The sequence below is a fragment of the Globicephala melas genome, chromosome 1 (assembly GCF_963455315.2).
Source record: "Globicephala melas chromosome 1, mGloMel1.2, whole genome shotgun sequence".
NCBI classification, from domain to species: domain Eukaryota; kingdom Metazoa; phylum Chordata; class Mammalia; order Artiodactyla; family Delphinidae; genus Globicephala; species Globicephala melas.
The window spans coordinates 162649831-162662545 of NC_083314.1; the positions used below are offsets into that span (position 1 = coordinate 162649831).

Here is a 12715-nt window from a genome sequence, read left to right on the forward strand (position 1 = left end):
TTGAACTGTATAAAATAGCTGAGATGCCAAAGAGTAAAGCCAATCCTAATTTAACTATGCTCACCTTTGGCTTCCTAAACCTAAGCAAGTAACTAACCTTACTTACCTAAGCAAGTAAAGAATTAAGGGAGAGAAGACCAAGGGAGGAGCAACCCTAGTCTAAACGCTTCCCTTCCAAGACCAGCATTCTTTTCTTGGGAGGAAGAAAAGTCAGGGAATATTTTTCCCATCATACATCAAATTTTTACTGAGCACAAACTATGTGCCAGACATGGTTCTGGGTATTGAGGATACAGTAGTGAACAAAACCAAAAGTCTATGCCCTCGTAGAGCTTATATCCTCGTGATGAGAAATATCCTGGTATGTCAGAAGGCAGTAAGTGTAATAGGAAAAAAAAAGAACAGGTAGGGCAGGGTAAGGAGACTGAAAATGCTGCAGGGGTGGGGGGAGCTGCAATTTCTGATAGCGTGTCAGGGTAGGCTTTACTGAGAAAGTAGGATCTGATCATAGAAATGTAGCAGCTGTCACACAGTTATCTGCAAGTAAAGGATATCAGGCAGGGGAAATAGACAGTGCAAAGGTAAGAATGTGCCTGGCTTGTCCAAGGACACCAAAGCCAGCAGGGCTACAGCAGAATGAGTGAAAGGGAATAGTTGATGAGGTCAGTGAGAAGAAACAAGACGCTAAAGTCAGCAGGGCCCCCTGCGGAAGACTAGGCTTTGTACCTTTGGAGAGCAGTTTTCGGAATTTCTGTGTGGTTGCTAACTGCAGGTCAGAATCGTCAGAAAAGAGCATCTCCACCATCTCTCTTGTGATCACGCTCTCCTAGAACATAAAACAGGTTCACGACTTTGCAAACCAATACTAGAGCCAGATATGAGCTCATAATCCTGTTTGGAATCCTCCTTTCTAAAGACTTGAGGGCAAGAGGAAGGGGTAACAGCAGGCTCAGAAGGTGTTTAATCCACAGCTGCTTCAAGTTGGAACATTTGGAAGTGATTCTTAACCTCTGAGGCAATTGATAGCTTCCCTTAAATGTTTCCTCTGGTGTTTCCATCAGAGATGAATCCTTACTGACTCCTTAAGTTGACCACCTACAAAAGGGCCCATGGAATAAAGAGCTTAGCATGGTTGTTGGTAAAGCTAACTAGATGATGTGAACTGACCAATTTCTGTTCTGTAGAAGCAGGTACTTCCCAAGCTTGCCTGGGAAGCTTGCAAGGGTCTTACCCCAGTGGTAGAGCTCACATAGGAGTCCATGAGGAGACTATCGAACATGGCGGCTTCTTCATTAATCAGCTCCACATTTCTCCGTTTAAAAAGCTGAAAATAAAGAGAAGAGACGGTGGTAAGACTTCTTACCGAAACAAAGAAAATAAAGTATGACCCAATGTTAAATTATGGCATAACTGTCAAGGAATGCTACTGTATGAGAAAATGCCAAGCTTAATATACTGATATGGAAAGATATTCAAGGGCTTTACTTTCTATGTTATAGATTGTTTACATTTTTGGAGAACATTTTTATAAGCAAAAAAAAATCTTTTAAAATTCCTGTGCCCTTTGTATAAAAGGTGATGCATATAAAAGGCTGTGAAGGAAAGAAATAATGGTAAAGCAAAAGGGTGGGCAAAAGCAGGTTAGCATCTAGATCTGGGCAAGGAACCAATTTGGTGGTGGTGTGTGGTGCATGGTGCGTGGCAGTGTAGACGATGAGGCATTAATACAATCTCAGTTCTAGGGAGACTTACAAAGAATGGACTCAAGAAAGAGAAGTAAGGCAGCCCAGATGGCTGACAAAATTCTTAAAGGGCCAGGCTTGGGGTTGGGCCTTGACGGCCAGATCTAACAGTGACTACTGGGTAAAAACAAGGGGTTAGCACTAGAATGTTATATTGAAGATATAAATGATGTCCAAGTTGTTCTAAATTATGGAAAAGGAATAAGGGATAGTTCTTTCTCAAAGCTTCCAAAATTTCTTTACAACAAAGGAAGCTGGATGAGCGGCCCACAGAGATAAGCTACTTTCCCAAGAGGAAAGTGAGAGTGCAAGGTGGAGGTCAACCATGGTGGCTGGCCTGCCTCCCTGAAGAGCACGTTTGAGAATACTTGGGCTAACCCACTTGTTGCTCCCGTTTCTGCTTCCGGAGCTGAATGCCCTCCTCCTCTCTTCTTCGCCTCATTTCCTCAGGGTTTAGGGCATTGTTCTTATAGCTCTTCATTCGATAATTGTCTTTCCCTGGGCTCGCCATGGTCTCTGGAAGAAGGGAAGATACAAACATATTGGCAAAGGCTCTTAGGAGGACAGCATTTCCTTCTCACTGGCTTCTTTCCCTACCCACCCTCCCCTTCTCACGGGGACTCACAGGTTCCCAAGGAGGCCTAATAATCTCGGTAACTGCACCTGACATCTCTAGTACCACCCACACACAAACAACAGTCTCCTTTAATCATAACAAACTTATTAAGTAAGTGCTATTATAGCAATTGATATAAGCAGAGGAGTTAAAAGGTGTAGGCCCTGGAGGCAGACTGTGTGGGTTCAAATACCGGCTCTTCTACTTGTTAGCTGTGCAACTTTCAACAAGTTGCTTTAACCTCTATGCCTCAGGAGCTCATCTTTAAAACAGGGATATAATAATTCCTATTTCATAGAGTTGTTAGAAGGATTATATAGCTTAATACATGAGCACGGAGTTGTTAGAAGGATTATATAGCTTAATACATGCAAAGTACCATTTAGAACAACAGGCATATGGTAAATGCTCACAAGCTATGATCACTTCTATGACAAGACAGAAAAGTTATATGACTTGCCCAATAAACTCAAATATATTTAACCTACCCAGGTGATATACGTTATTGTGTACCCAATTCAGTGGAATACCATGTATTTTTTTTAATAACTCATGTGGCCACCCATCTATATTTTAAAGAAATTTAAAATTTTATTCTGTAATATTTGCTACATACAAAAAGATGAAACATAATGTAAAGTTACCAAGCAAAATAATACAATGAGCATCTGTCAACTCACCACTAAACCTAAGAACTAGATTATTAATATGCCTGAATCTAGTAGTAGGGTCTTCCCCTATCCCAGGCGCCTCCATCCCCACTCCAACTCCAGCCAAAAGAAAACGGCTATGATGAATTGTCATTATCTTTGCTTTTGTTTTTATTAATCACATATATGTTTACCCCTAAATACTGTATCATACTATGTTTAGTCTACTGAGAATTGTCGCCCCTCCACTGGGTTTTTGTTTTTTTCTTTTTGCGGTACGCGGGCCTCTCACTGTTGTGGCCTCTCCCATTGTGGAGCACAGGCTCCTGATGCGCAGGCTCAGCGGCCATGGCTCACGGGCCTAGCCGCTCCGTGGCATGTGGGGTCTTCCCAGACCGGGGCACGAACCCATGTCCCCTGCATCGGCAGGCAGATTCTCAACCACTGCGCCACCAGGGAAGCCCCCTCCACTGGGTTTTTAAGATTCACCCATGTTTTTGCATGGAGCTGTATTTCTTTAATTTTTCCTATGTCACATTATTTTACTGTATAAACACATCATAATTTATTTGCATTTCCCTGATGATTAGTGATGTTGAGCATCTTTTTCATCAACGTGTTGGCCATTTATATGTTTGCTTTGTAGAAGTGTCTATTCAGGTTCTTTGCCCATTTTTAATTGCATTATTTGTGTTTTTTTGCTATTGAATTGTGTGAGTTCCTTATATATTTTGGATATTAATCCCTTATCAGATATATGGTTAGCAAATATTTTCTCCCATAGGCTGCCTTTTCACTTTGTCGACCATTTCTTTTGCTGTACAGTTTTCTAGTTCAAGATTTCTCGTTTATGTGATCCTACTTATTTATTTTTGCTTTTGTTGTTTGTGCTTTTGGTGTCATATCCAAAAAAATCATTGCCAAGACCAAGGTCTTTTTTCCTGTGTTTTCTTCTAGGAGTTTTAACAGTTTCAGGTCTTACAATTAAGTCTTTAATCTATTTTGAGTTGGCAAATAACATCTTAGTCTTCACTTCCCAGACCCTCTGAAATAGTCTGCAGATCATACTTTGAGAACCCCTGCTCTAAGGAATGAATTGCTGTGTTTAGGCAAGTAGATGTTAAACTTCACCAGATAGTACCACATTGCCTTCCAATGTGATGCCAATTCACACTAGCTCAGCAATACGTACCAGGTTCCCACTGATGTATATCCTATTACTCAGAATTATCACTTTTGCCAATCTAATAAGTATAAGGTACTTCACTGGGATAATGATTTGTATTACTAATAGGGTTAGATTTTATGTTTATTAGTCATGTTTCCCTTTCTGTGAAAAATATCTGTTTATGGTACTTCGAATATTTTTCTATTGAACTACTTGTCCTTTTCTTATTGATTTATAGTTCTTTAGATATTCTAGTTATTAACCATTTGTTAGTTATTTGTATTACAAATATTTTTTAGGAGTTTGTATCTTTTCATTTTTTGCAATTTTCACTTTATGGAGTTCTTTAACAAGTTCTTAATTATAATGTAGTTAAATTTTTCTTTAATACTTAGCTTTTTCTGTGTGCCTTGTTAATAAATCCTTTCACGCTCCCAAGGTCAGAAAGATACCCTCTCATGTCTTCTGAAAGTTTTAAAGCTTGCCCTTTACATGCCAGTGTTTCATATACATGAAATTTGATTATTTGTGTATAAGCTTTAGGAAGTTAACACAAAGTCTGAACATTAATGACTTAGGTACACAGGTTAGGGAAAAAAAGAAAGAGAAATCATACAGCAGAGAGAATCAACAAGGCAAAACTTGGAACTTTCAAAGATGAAAAATAGTCAAGTCTCTGGTGAGATTTCTCAAGAACAAAAGAGGACACAATGTTAGGTAACTAAAGAGACTGAAAAGCGAATATGAACAACTTTATGCTAGCCAACATGTTTGAAAAGACAAATTCCTAGAATAATATAACTTGCCAAAAGTGACTCAAACAGAATGTGACTAGCCTTATAACCATTAAATATACTGAATCAGCACTAAAGAATATTCCCACAAAGAAAATGCCAGGTTTAAATGGTTTTACAAATGAGGTTTTAAAATAAATATATAAATTTATTTATTTATTTTTGGCTGCATTGGGTCTTCGTTGCTGTGTGCGGGCTTTCTCTAGTTGCAGCGAGCGGAGGCTACTCTTCATTGCGGTGTGCGGGTTTCTCATTGCAGTGGCTTCTCTTGTTGCGCAGCACGGGCTCTAGGTGCGTGGGCTTTAGTAGTTGTGGCTTGCAGGCTCTAGAGCTCAGGCTCAGTAGTTATGGAGCATGGGCTTAGGTGCTCCACGGCATGTGGGATCTTCCCGGACCAGGGACCAGGGCTCAAACCTGTGTCCCCTGCACTGGAAGGCAGATTCTTTTTTAAAAAATTAATTAATTAATCAATTAATTTTTGGCAGTGTTGGGTCTTCGTTGCTGCACACAGGCTTTCCCTAGTTGCGGTGAATGGGGGCTATTCTTTGTTGCGGTGTGCGGGCTTCTCATTGCGGTGGCTTCTCTTGTTGCGGAGCACGGGCTCTAGGTGCGCAGGCTTCAGTAGTTGTAGCACGTGGGCTCAGTAGTTGTGGCTCGCGGGCTCTAGAGCGCAGGCTCAGTAGTTGTGGCGCATGGGCTTAGTTGCTCCGCAGCATGTGGGATCTTCCCAGACCAGGGCTTGAACCCATGTCCCCTGCATTGGCAGGTGGATTCTTAACCACTGCGCCACCAGGGAAGTCCTGAGCTTTCTTTTTTTTCCCATAAATGTATTTATTTTATTTATTTTTGGCTGTGTTGGGTCTCCATCGCTGCGTGTGGGCTTTCTCTAGTTGTGGCGAGCGGGGGCTACTCTTTGTTGCAGTGCACGTGCTTCTCACTGTGGTGGCTTCTCTCGTTGTGGAGCATGGGCTCTAGGTGTGGGCTTCAGCAGTTGTGGCAGGCGGGCTCAGTAGTTGTGGCTCACGGGCTCTAGAGCACAGGCTCAGTAGTTGTGGCACATGGGCTTAGTTACTCCGTGGCATGTGGGATCTTCCTGGACCAGGGATCGAACCTGTGTCCCCTGCATTGGCAGGCAGATTCTCAACCACTGTGCCGCCAGGAAGCCCCCCGGGCTTTCTTTCTTTCTTTTCTTTTTTTTTTTTGCGGTATGTGGGCCTCTCACTGTCGCGGCCTCTCCCGTTGCGGAGCACAGGCTCCAGACGCGCAGGCTCAGCGGCCATGGCTCATGGGCCCAGCCACTCCACAGCATGTGGGATCCTCCCGGACTGGGGCACAAACTCGTGTCCCCTGCATCGGCAGGTGGACTCTCAACCACTGCGACACCAGGGAAGCCCCCCGGGCTTTCTTTTTAATTGCAGTGAGCAGGGCTACTCTTCACTGCAGTGTGCAGGCCTCTCATTAAGGTGGCTTCTCTTGTTGCAGAGCACAGACTCTAGGGCGCAGGCTTCAGTAATTGTGGCAATGGGCTCAGTAGCTGTGGCTCGTGGGCTCTAGAATGCAGGTTCAGTAGTTGTGGCACACAGGCTTCGTTGCTCCACGGCATATGGGATCTTCCTGGATCAGGGATCGAACCTGTATCCCCTGCACTGGCAGGCATGTTCTTAACCACTGTGCCACCAGGGAAGTACCGGAAAGGACATTCTTTTGATAACAATACCAAAGAAGGATAATATGAGAAGGTCCTACACTTTTCCTATATCACTTATGAACAAGGATACAAAAATTCTAAATAATATTAGAGGGAGGTGGGGGAGAGATAAATTAGGAGTTTGGGATTAACATATACATACTACTATATATAAAGTAGGTACACAACAAAGACCTGTAGTTCACTGTATAGCGCAGTGAACTACACTCAGTATTTTGTAGTAACCTATAATGGAAAAGAATCTGAGAAAAAATATACATATATATAAATGTATAACTGAATCACTTTGCTGTACACTTGAAACTAACACAACATCGTAAATTAACTATACTTCAATAAAAAATAAAATAAAAAAGAAGATAATGAAATAACATCATTAACTGTACTGAAAAAAACTGTCAAACTAGAATTCTATGCCCAATGAAAACACTTTCAAAAATGAAAGTGAAATAGACTTTTTCAGACAAAAGCTGAGACTCTGTCTCTAGCAGACCTGCACTAAAGAAATGCTAAAGTTGTTCAAGCAGAAAGGAAATGATACCAGAAGGTAACTCAGATCTTCACAAAAGGAAGAATACTAGAAATGGTAAGAAGTAGGTACATATACAATAACTTTCCCATTTAAAAAATTTCCTTAAACCTAAGAAGATAAAATGAGAATTATAAAAAATAATCCAAAAGAAAGCAGGTAAAGAGGGAAAAAAGAACCAAGAACAAATGACAAATAGAAAACAAACTCATTTCCAGAGTTACAACATTATAATATTCAAATGTCCAGTTTTAATTTAAAGAAAATTACAAGGCATACAAGGAAAGAGGGGAGTATGGTCCATTCAAAGGCACAGAATAAATGGACAGAAACTTTCCCTGAGGAAGTCCAGACACTGGACAAACTAAGACAGACTTTCAAACAACTGTCTTAAATACACTCCAAGAGTTAAGGGGAAAATATGGAGAAACAACTAAAGGAAATCAGGAAAACAATGCTGAACAAAATGAGAATATCAACAAATAGAAAAGGAACCAAAGAGAAGTTCTAGAGTTGAAAAGTATAATAACTGAAATGAAGAATTCACTAGAGGGGTTCAACAGCAGATCTGAGCAGGCAACAGACAGAAGTAGCAGGCTTGAAGACAGGAAAATTGAAATTATGCAGTCTGAGCAGAAAGGGAAAAAGAATGAAGAAAAGTGAACAGAACCTAGGGATCCATGGAACTCCAACAAGCAAATCACAATATATGCATTTAGGGAGTCAAAGAAATGGGAGGGAAAGGGAAAAAGAATTCTGAAGAAATAATGACAGAAAATTTCCCAAATTTAATGTAAGACATGAATGTACCAATTAATCATGAGAAAAATTCAGACCCACATCTAGATACATAATCAAACTGTTGAGAGCCAAAGACAAAAAGAAAATCTTGAAAGCAGTAAGGAAGAAGTGACTCATCACATACAAGCCAACTTCTCATCAGAAACCATGAAGTCCAGAAGGCACTGAGATTTTTAAAGTGCTAGAAGAAAAACTGTCAAAGAATTCTGTACCTGACAAAACTGTCCTTCAAAAACAAGGGAGAAACTAAGAAATTCTCAGATAAAAGCTGAGGGAGTTTGTTAACCACTAGACTTGCTCTATAAGAAATGCTAAAAGGGAGTCCTTCAAGTTGAAAATGAAAGGAAATGAAAGGACACTACACAGTAACTTGAAGGCAGTAAAGGTTAACTACATGGGGAAATACAAAAGCCAGTATTATAGGATTTTTGGTTTGTAATGCCACTCTTTATTTCCTACATGATTTTAAAGAAAAACATATAAAATAATTATAAACCGATGCTATTGCGCACACAGTATATAAAGATATAATCTGTGACAGCAACAACATAAAGAGGGGATTGGAGCTGTACAGGAACAAAGTTTTTGTATGCTCCTGAAGTTAAGTTGGTATCAATCCAAACTACATTGTTATAAATTTGGGATGTTAAATGTAATCCCCATGGTAACCACAACCTCTCTATACAAATACATACACACACACACAAAATAAAAATATTCACAAAGGAAATGAAAACAATTCACTACAATAAACCAACTAAATACAAAAGGCAGTAATAGAGGAAGAAAGGGACCAAAAAAGCATAAGGCATATAGAAAAAAAAGAACAAAATGGCAGAAGTCCTTCCTTACCAGTATTTACATTATAGTTTTTTTTTTTTTTTTTTTTTGGCTGTGCCACATGGTTCAGGAATCTTAGCTCCTCGACCAGGAATCAAACCTGGGCCCCCAGCAGTGGAAGCACAGAGTCCTAACCACTGGGCCACCAGGGAATTCCCGAGTAATTACATTATACTTAAATGGATTAAACTCTCCAGTCAAAAGGCAGAGGATTAAAAAAACATGATCTGGGCTTCCCTGGTGGCGCAGTGGTTGAGAGTCTGCCTGCCGATGCAGGGGACGCGGGTTCGTGCCCCGGTCCAGGAAGATCCCACATGCCGCGGAGCAGCTAGGCCCGTGAGCCATGGCCGCTGAGCCTGCGCGTCCAGAGCCTGTGCTCCGCGACAGGAGAGGCCACAACAGTGAGAGGCCCACGTACCGCAAAACAAAAAACAAAAAACATGATCCAACTATATGCTGCCTGCAAAGACTTACTGTATATCCCAAAATGCAAACAAGTTGAAAGTAAATGGATGAAAAAAGATATTTATGCAAATGGTAACCAAAAGAGAGCTGGGATGGCTATACTAATATCAGATAAAAAAATTTAAGTCAAAAACTCTTACAAGAGTCAAAGGAGGACATTACATACTGATAAAAGTATCAATTCATCAAGAAGATATAACAATTATAAATGCACCAACTAGAGCCCCAAAATATATAAAGCAAACACTGACAGAAGTGAAGGGAAAAACAGTTCTACAGTAACATTTGGAGACTTCAATACACCACTTTCAATAATGAATAGAACCTAGACAGAATATCAATAAGGAAATAGAAATCTTTAACATTATAAATCAGGTAGACCCAAAAGACATAGAATACTCCCACCCAACAACAGCAGAAAACGTCTTCTCAAGTGTGCATGGAACGTTCTCCAAGACAGACCGCGTTAAGCCATAAAGAGTCTCAACAGATTCTAAAAGACTGAAATCAGACAAATTATCTTCCTTCACCACATGGAATGAAGCTAGAAATAAATAACAGAAGGAAACTAGAAAATTCACAAATATGTGGAAACTACAGATTCTTAAATAATAAAGTTGGAGAACTCACACTTCCTGATTTCATAACTCACTACAAAGCTACAGTAATCAAAACTGTGTGGTACTGGCATAAGAATAAACATATAGATCAATGGAATAGAACTGATAGAAAAGAAAAAAAAAAAAAGAATTGACAGAATAGAACAGAGTCCAGAAATAAACTCACACATCCACAGCCAGCCAACTGATCTTTGACAAGATGTCAAGTCCATTCAATGGAGTAAGAATAGTCTCTTCAACAAAAGGTACTTGGACAGCTAAATGTTCAGATCCAAAAGAATGAAACTGGATCCCTAGCTTACACCATACATAAAACTCAAAATAGATCAACAACCTAAATATAAAAGCTATGACTATAAAACTCTTAGAATAAAACATAGGGGTGGGACTTCCCTGGTGGCGCAGTGGTTAAGAATCCACCTGCCAATGCAGGGACACGGGTTCGAGCCCTGGTCCGGGAAGATCTCACATGCCGCAGAGCAACTGAGCCCATGCACAACTACTGAGCCTGTGCTCTAGAGCTCGCGAGCCACAACTACTGAGCCCACATGCCACAACTACTGAAGCCTGCATGCCTAGAGTCCATGCTCCACAACAAGAGAAGCCACCGCAATGAGAAGCCTGCACACCGCAAGGAAGAGTAGCCCCTGCTCGCCGCAACTAGAGAAAGCCCGTGCACAGCAACGAAGGCCCAACACAGCCAAAAATAAATAAATAAATTTATACATATATAAAAAATATAATAATGGTCAAAATGGTAAATTACATTTTACACAAAAATTGTTTTAATTGCAGCATATGTCCTCCATTTAAATCTAACATACAATCCCGGTTTTAACATTTTCTTTTTCTAACATTCTGTATTTGTTTATTTGCATTCATTCATCACAGGGCCAATTATATTAACTATATTTTCTTATTTTCTGTGTTCCTGATGTTCTGGTACTTGGGGGCCTTACAAACCCAGGAGAGACTGCCACTCCCACGGCTAGCTAATTCCCACAGATAACAATGTGCCTAAGAGCATGCCTTTGCAAAGGAACCAATCCAGAGTCATATCTACTTTATCTTGCCTGTACACCCAGGAGGCAATATTCCTGTGCTTCAATCATCCCAGGGCCCAAAAAGTAGTAGGCAACTAGAGACTACTCTCATAGCCCAAAGCCCTCCAGAATTATTCAAATTAGCCAGTCCTAAACTGTTTACTCTGCCCTGCCTTCACTTTCCCTCTGAAGCTCCAGGCTCTGGCCTAAACCTTCTGCTTGCTCCTGCCCCTTCTGCCTCCTGACCACCCTGGTGTCTTCCTCTGTGACCCTGTGTGGCCAGTGGTGACCCACTTCCCACCCCCTAACCACCCTGCCCCAACCAGACCTGTGAGTATAATAAACTTCTTCCTTACAAACCTCATTCTTGCTTCCTCCTGTGGCCTCAGTGACTTTATCATACCTTACTCAATATTTACATTTTAAAAACAATCTCATTATTTTAAAAAACTGATAAAAGTGAAGGTGAAAATGTTGAAGTATGAGTAGAGGAAGCATTACCAACTTGGTTCTTTCTCCCTTTATAGGCATTTCTCATCCTCTAAATTTCTTATCTGAAACACTTAATAAAAGTATTGCAAAAGGGATGAAAAACAAGCTTTATAGGCACACAGAAAGAGATAATTAACTCTAATATTGCCTCTTTTCTGGAGTGGTTGGGGTGATCATGATGAGAGTTGAAAAAGAAAGCTCCCAAAGGCAAGATTAGGGCTGGTTCTTCAAGCAGGAGATCACCTTGAGGACACAAATGGAATAAAGTACATAAATGTGAGGGGGAAGAGTAGTCTATAAAGAGAATCTGAGTGAAAAAGAGATACAGAATGGAAGTTGAGGAGAGAGCTGAAATAAGGAAATGAAACTTCAGAGAAGGTGCCTCTGTTCATTCTGGAAAGTAGCTAGGCAAACCAATAGCAGCAGCAGGGTCTTACAAGGTGCAAGTTTCCACATCCACTTGGCAAAGCCCAAGTCCATTTACTGTTTAAAAGTTCTAGGGGGCTGCAGTGGCCTCCCTCTGGGGTCCCTGATTACCCGTATGCCTGGAAACAGGCACAGGACAAATTTCTAAAGGGAGCATTGTGGACTGCTCTCCCCCATACCTGACACATGGTTTTTCATGACTCTGAGCCTGGGCTCTCCCAGAGGGCTCTCTTCCTTCAAGAAGAGCTGACAGTGAAGCTGGAAGGAGAACCAGGCTGTATTTCTTTAGTCACCATGGTGACAAGAAACTATCACAAATATGTGCTTATGAATTCACTGGAGAAGCCAAGCAGGAGGTTAGACTGGAAGGAGGAACATTTGCAGAAGCACATCTGGAATCAGCACCCAAAGGAATGCTGGACGCTCATTCAGGGACTATCAGGCAGAGGGGCTTTTTTCATCATGCTCTCCCTTACTTGCTGAGCCCAGATCAAGAAATCCACAATACAAATATATCAATACCTTTTCAAGCATCTGACTGTCTCAGGTAGCCTTTGAGTTTTCTTAGTCAAGGAACTCTCTCAAAGTGAATAGTTCCCTTAAATTGTACCTCTCATTTCTAGGAAATAACTGGCTAATGTTGCCATGCATTTTCTAAGCTTTGAGAACCAAGGAACTAGCAATAAAAATACAAAATAAGTACAGACCCTGTTACGGCCTGAATTGTACTCCATCCCCCACCAATTCATATGTTGAAGTCTTAAACCCTAATACCCCAAAATGTGACTGTATTTGGAGATAGCATCTTTAAAAAGGTGATT

General features: G+C 40.8%; 1 protein-coding gene across 2 annotated transcripts in view; it reads right to left on the reverse strand.

The window, feature by feature from the left end:
- KPNA6 (karyopherin subunit alpha 6) overlaps positions 1–12715 on the reverse strand; it is a 51758-nt gene that overhangs the window by 15705 nt on the left and 23338 nt on the right. For both annotated transcript variants that reach the window (XM_030871068.3, XM_030871039.3), the window contains exons 2-4: positions 2125–2258; positions 1232–1324; positions 727–826 (exon numbers count right to left, since the gene is read on the reverse strand). In XM_030871068.3, coding sequence (XP_030726928.1) covers positions 727–826; positions 1232–1324; positions 2125–2258 — 327 coding nt within the window. The remainder of the gene's footprint in view (positions 1–726; positions 827–1231; positions 1325–2124; positions 2259–12715) is intronic.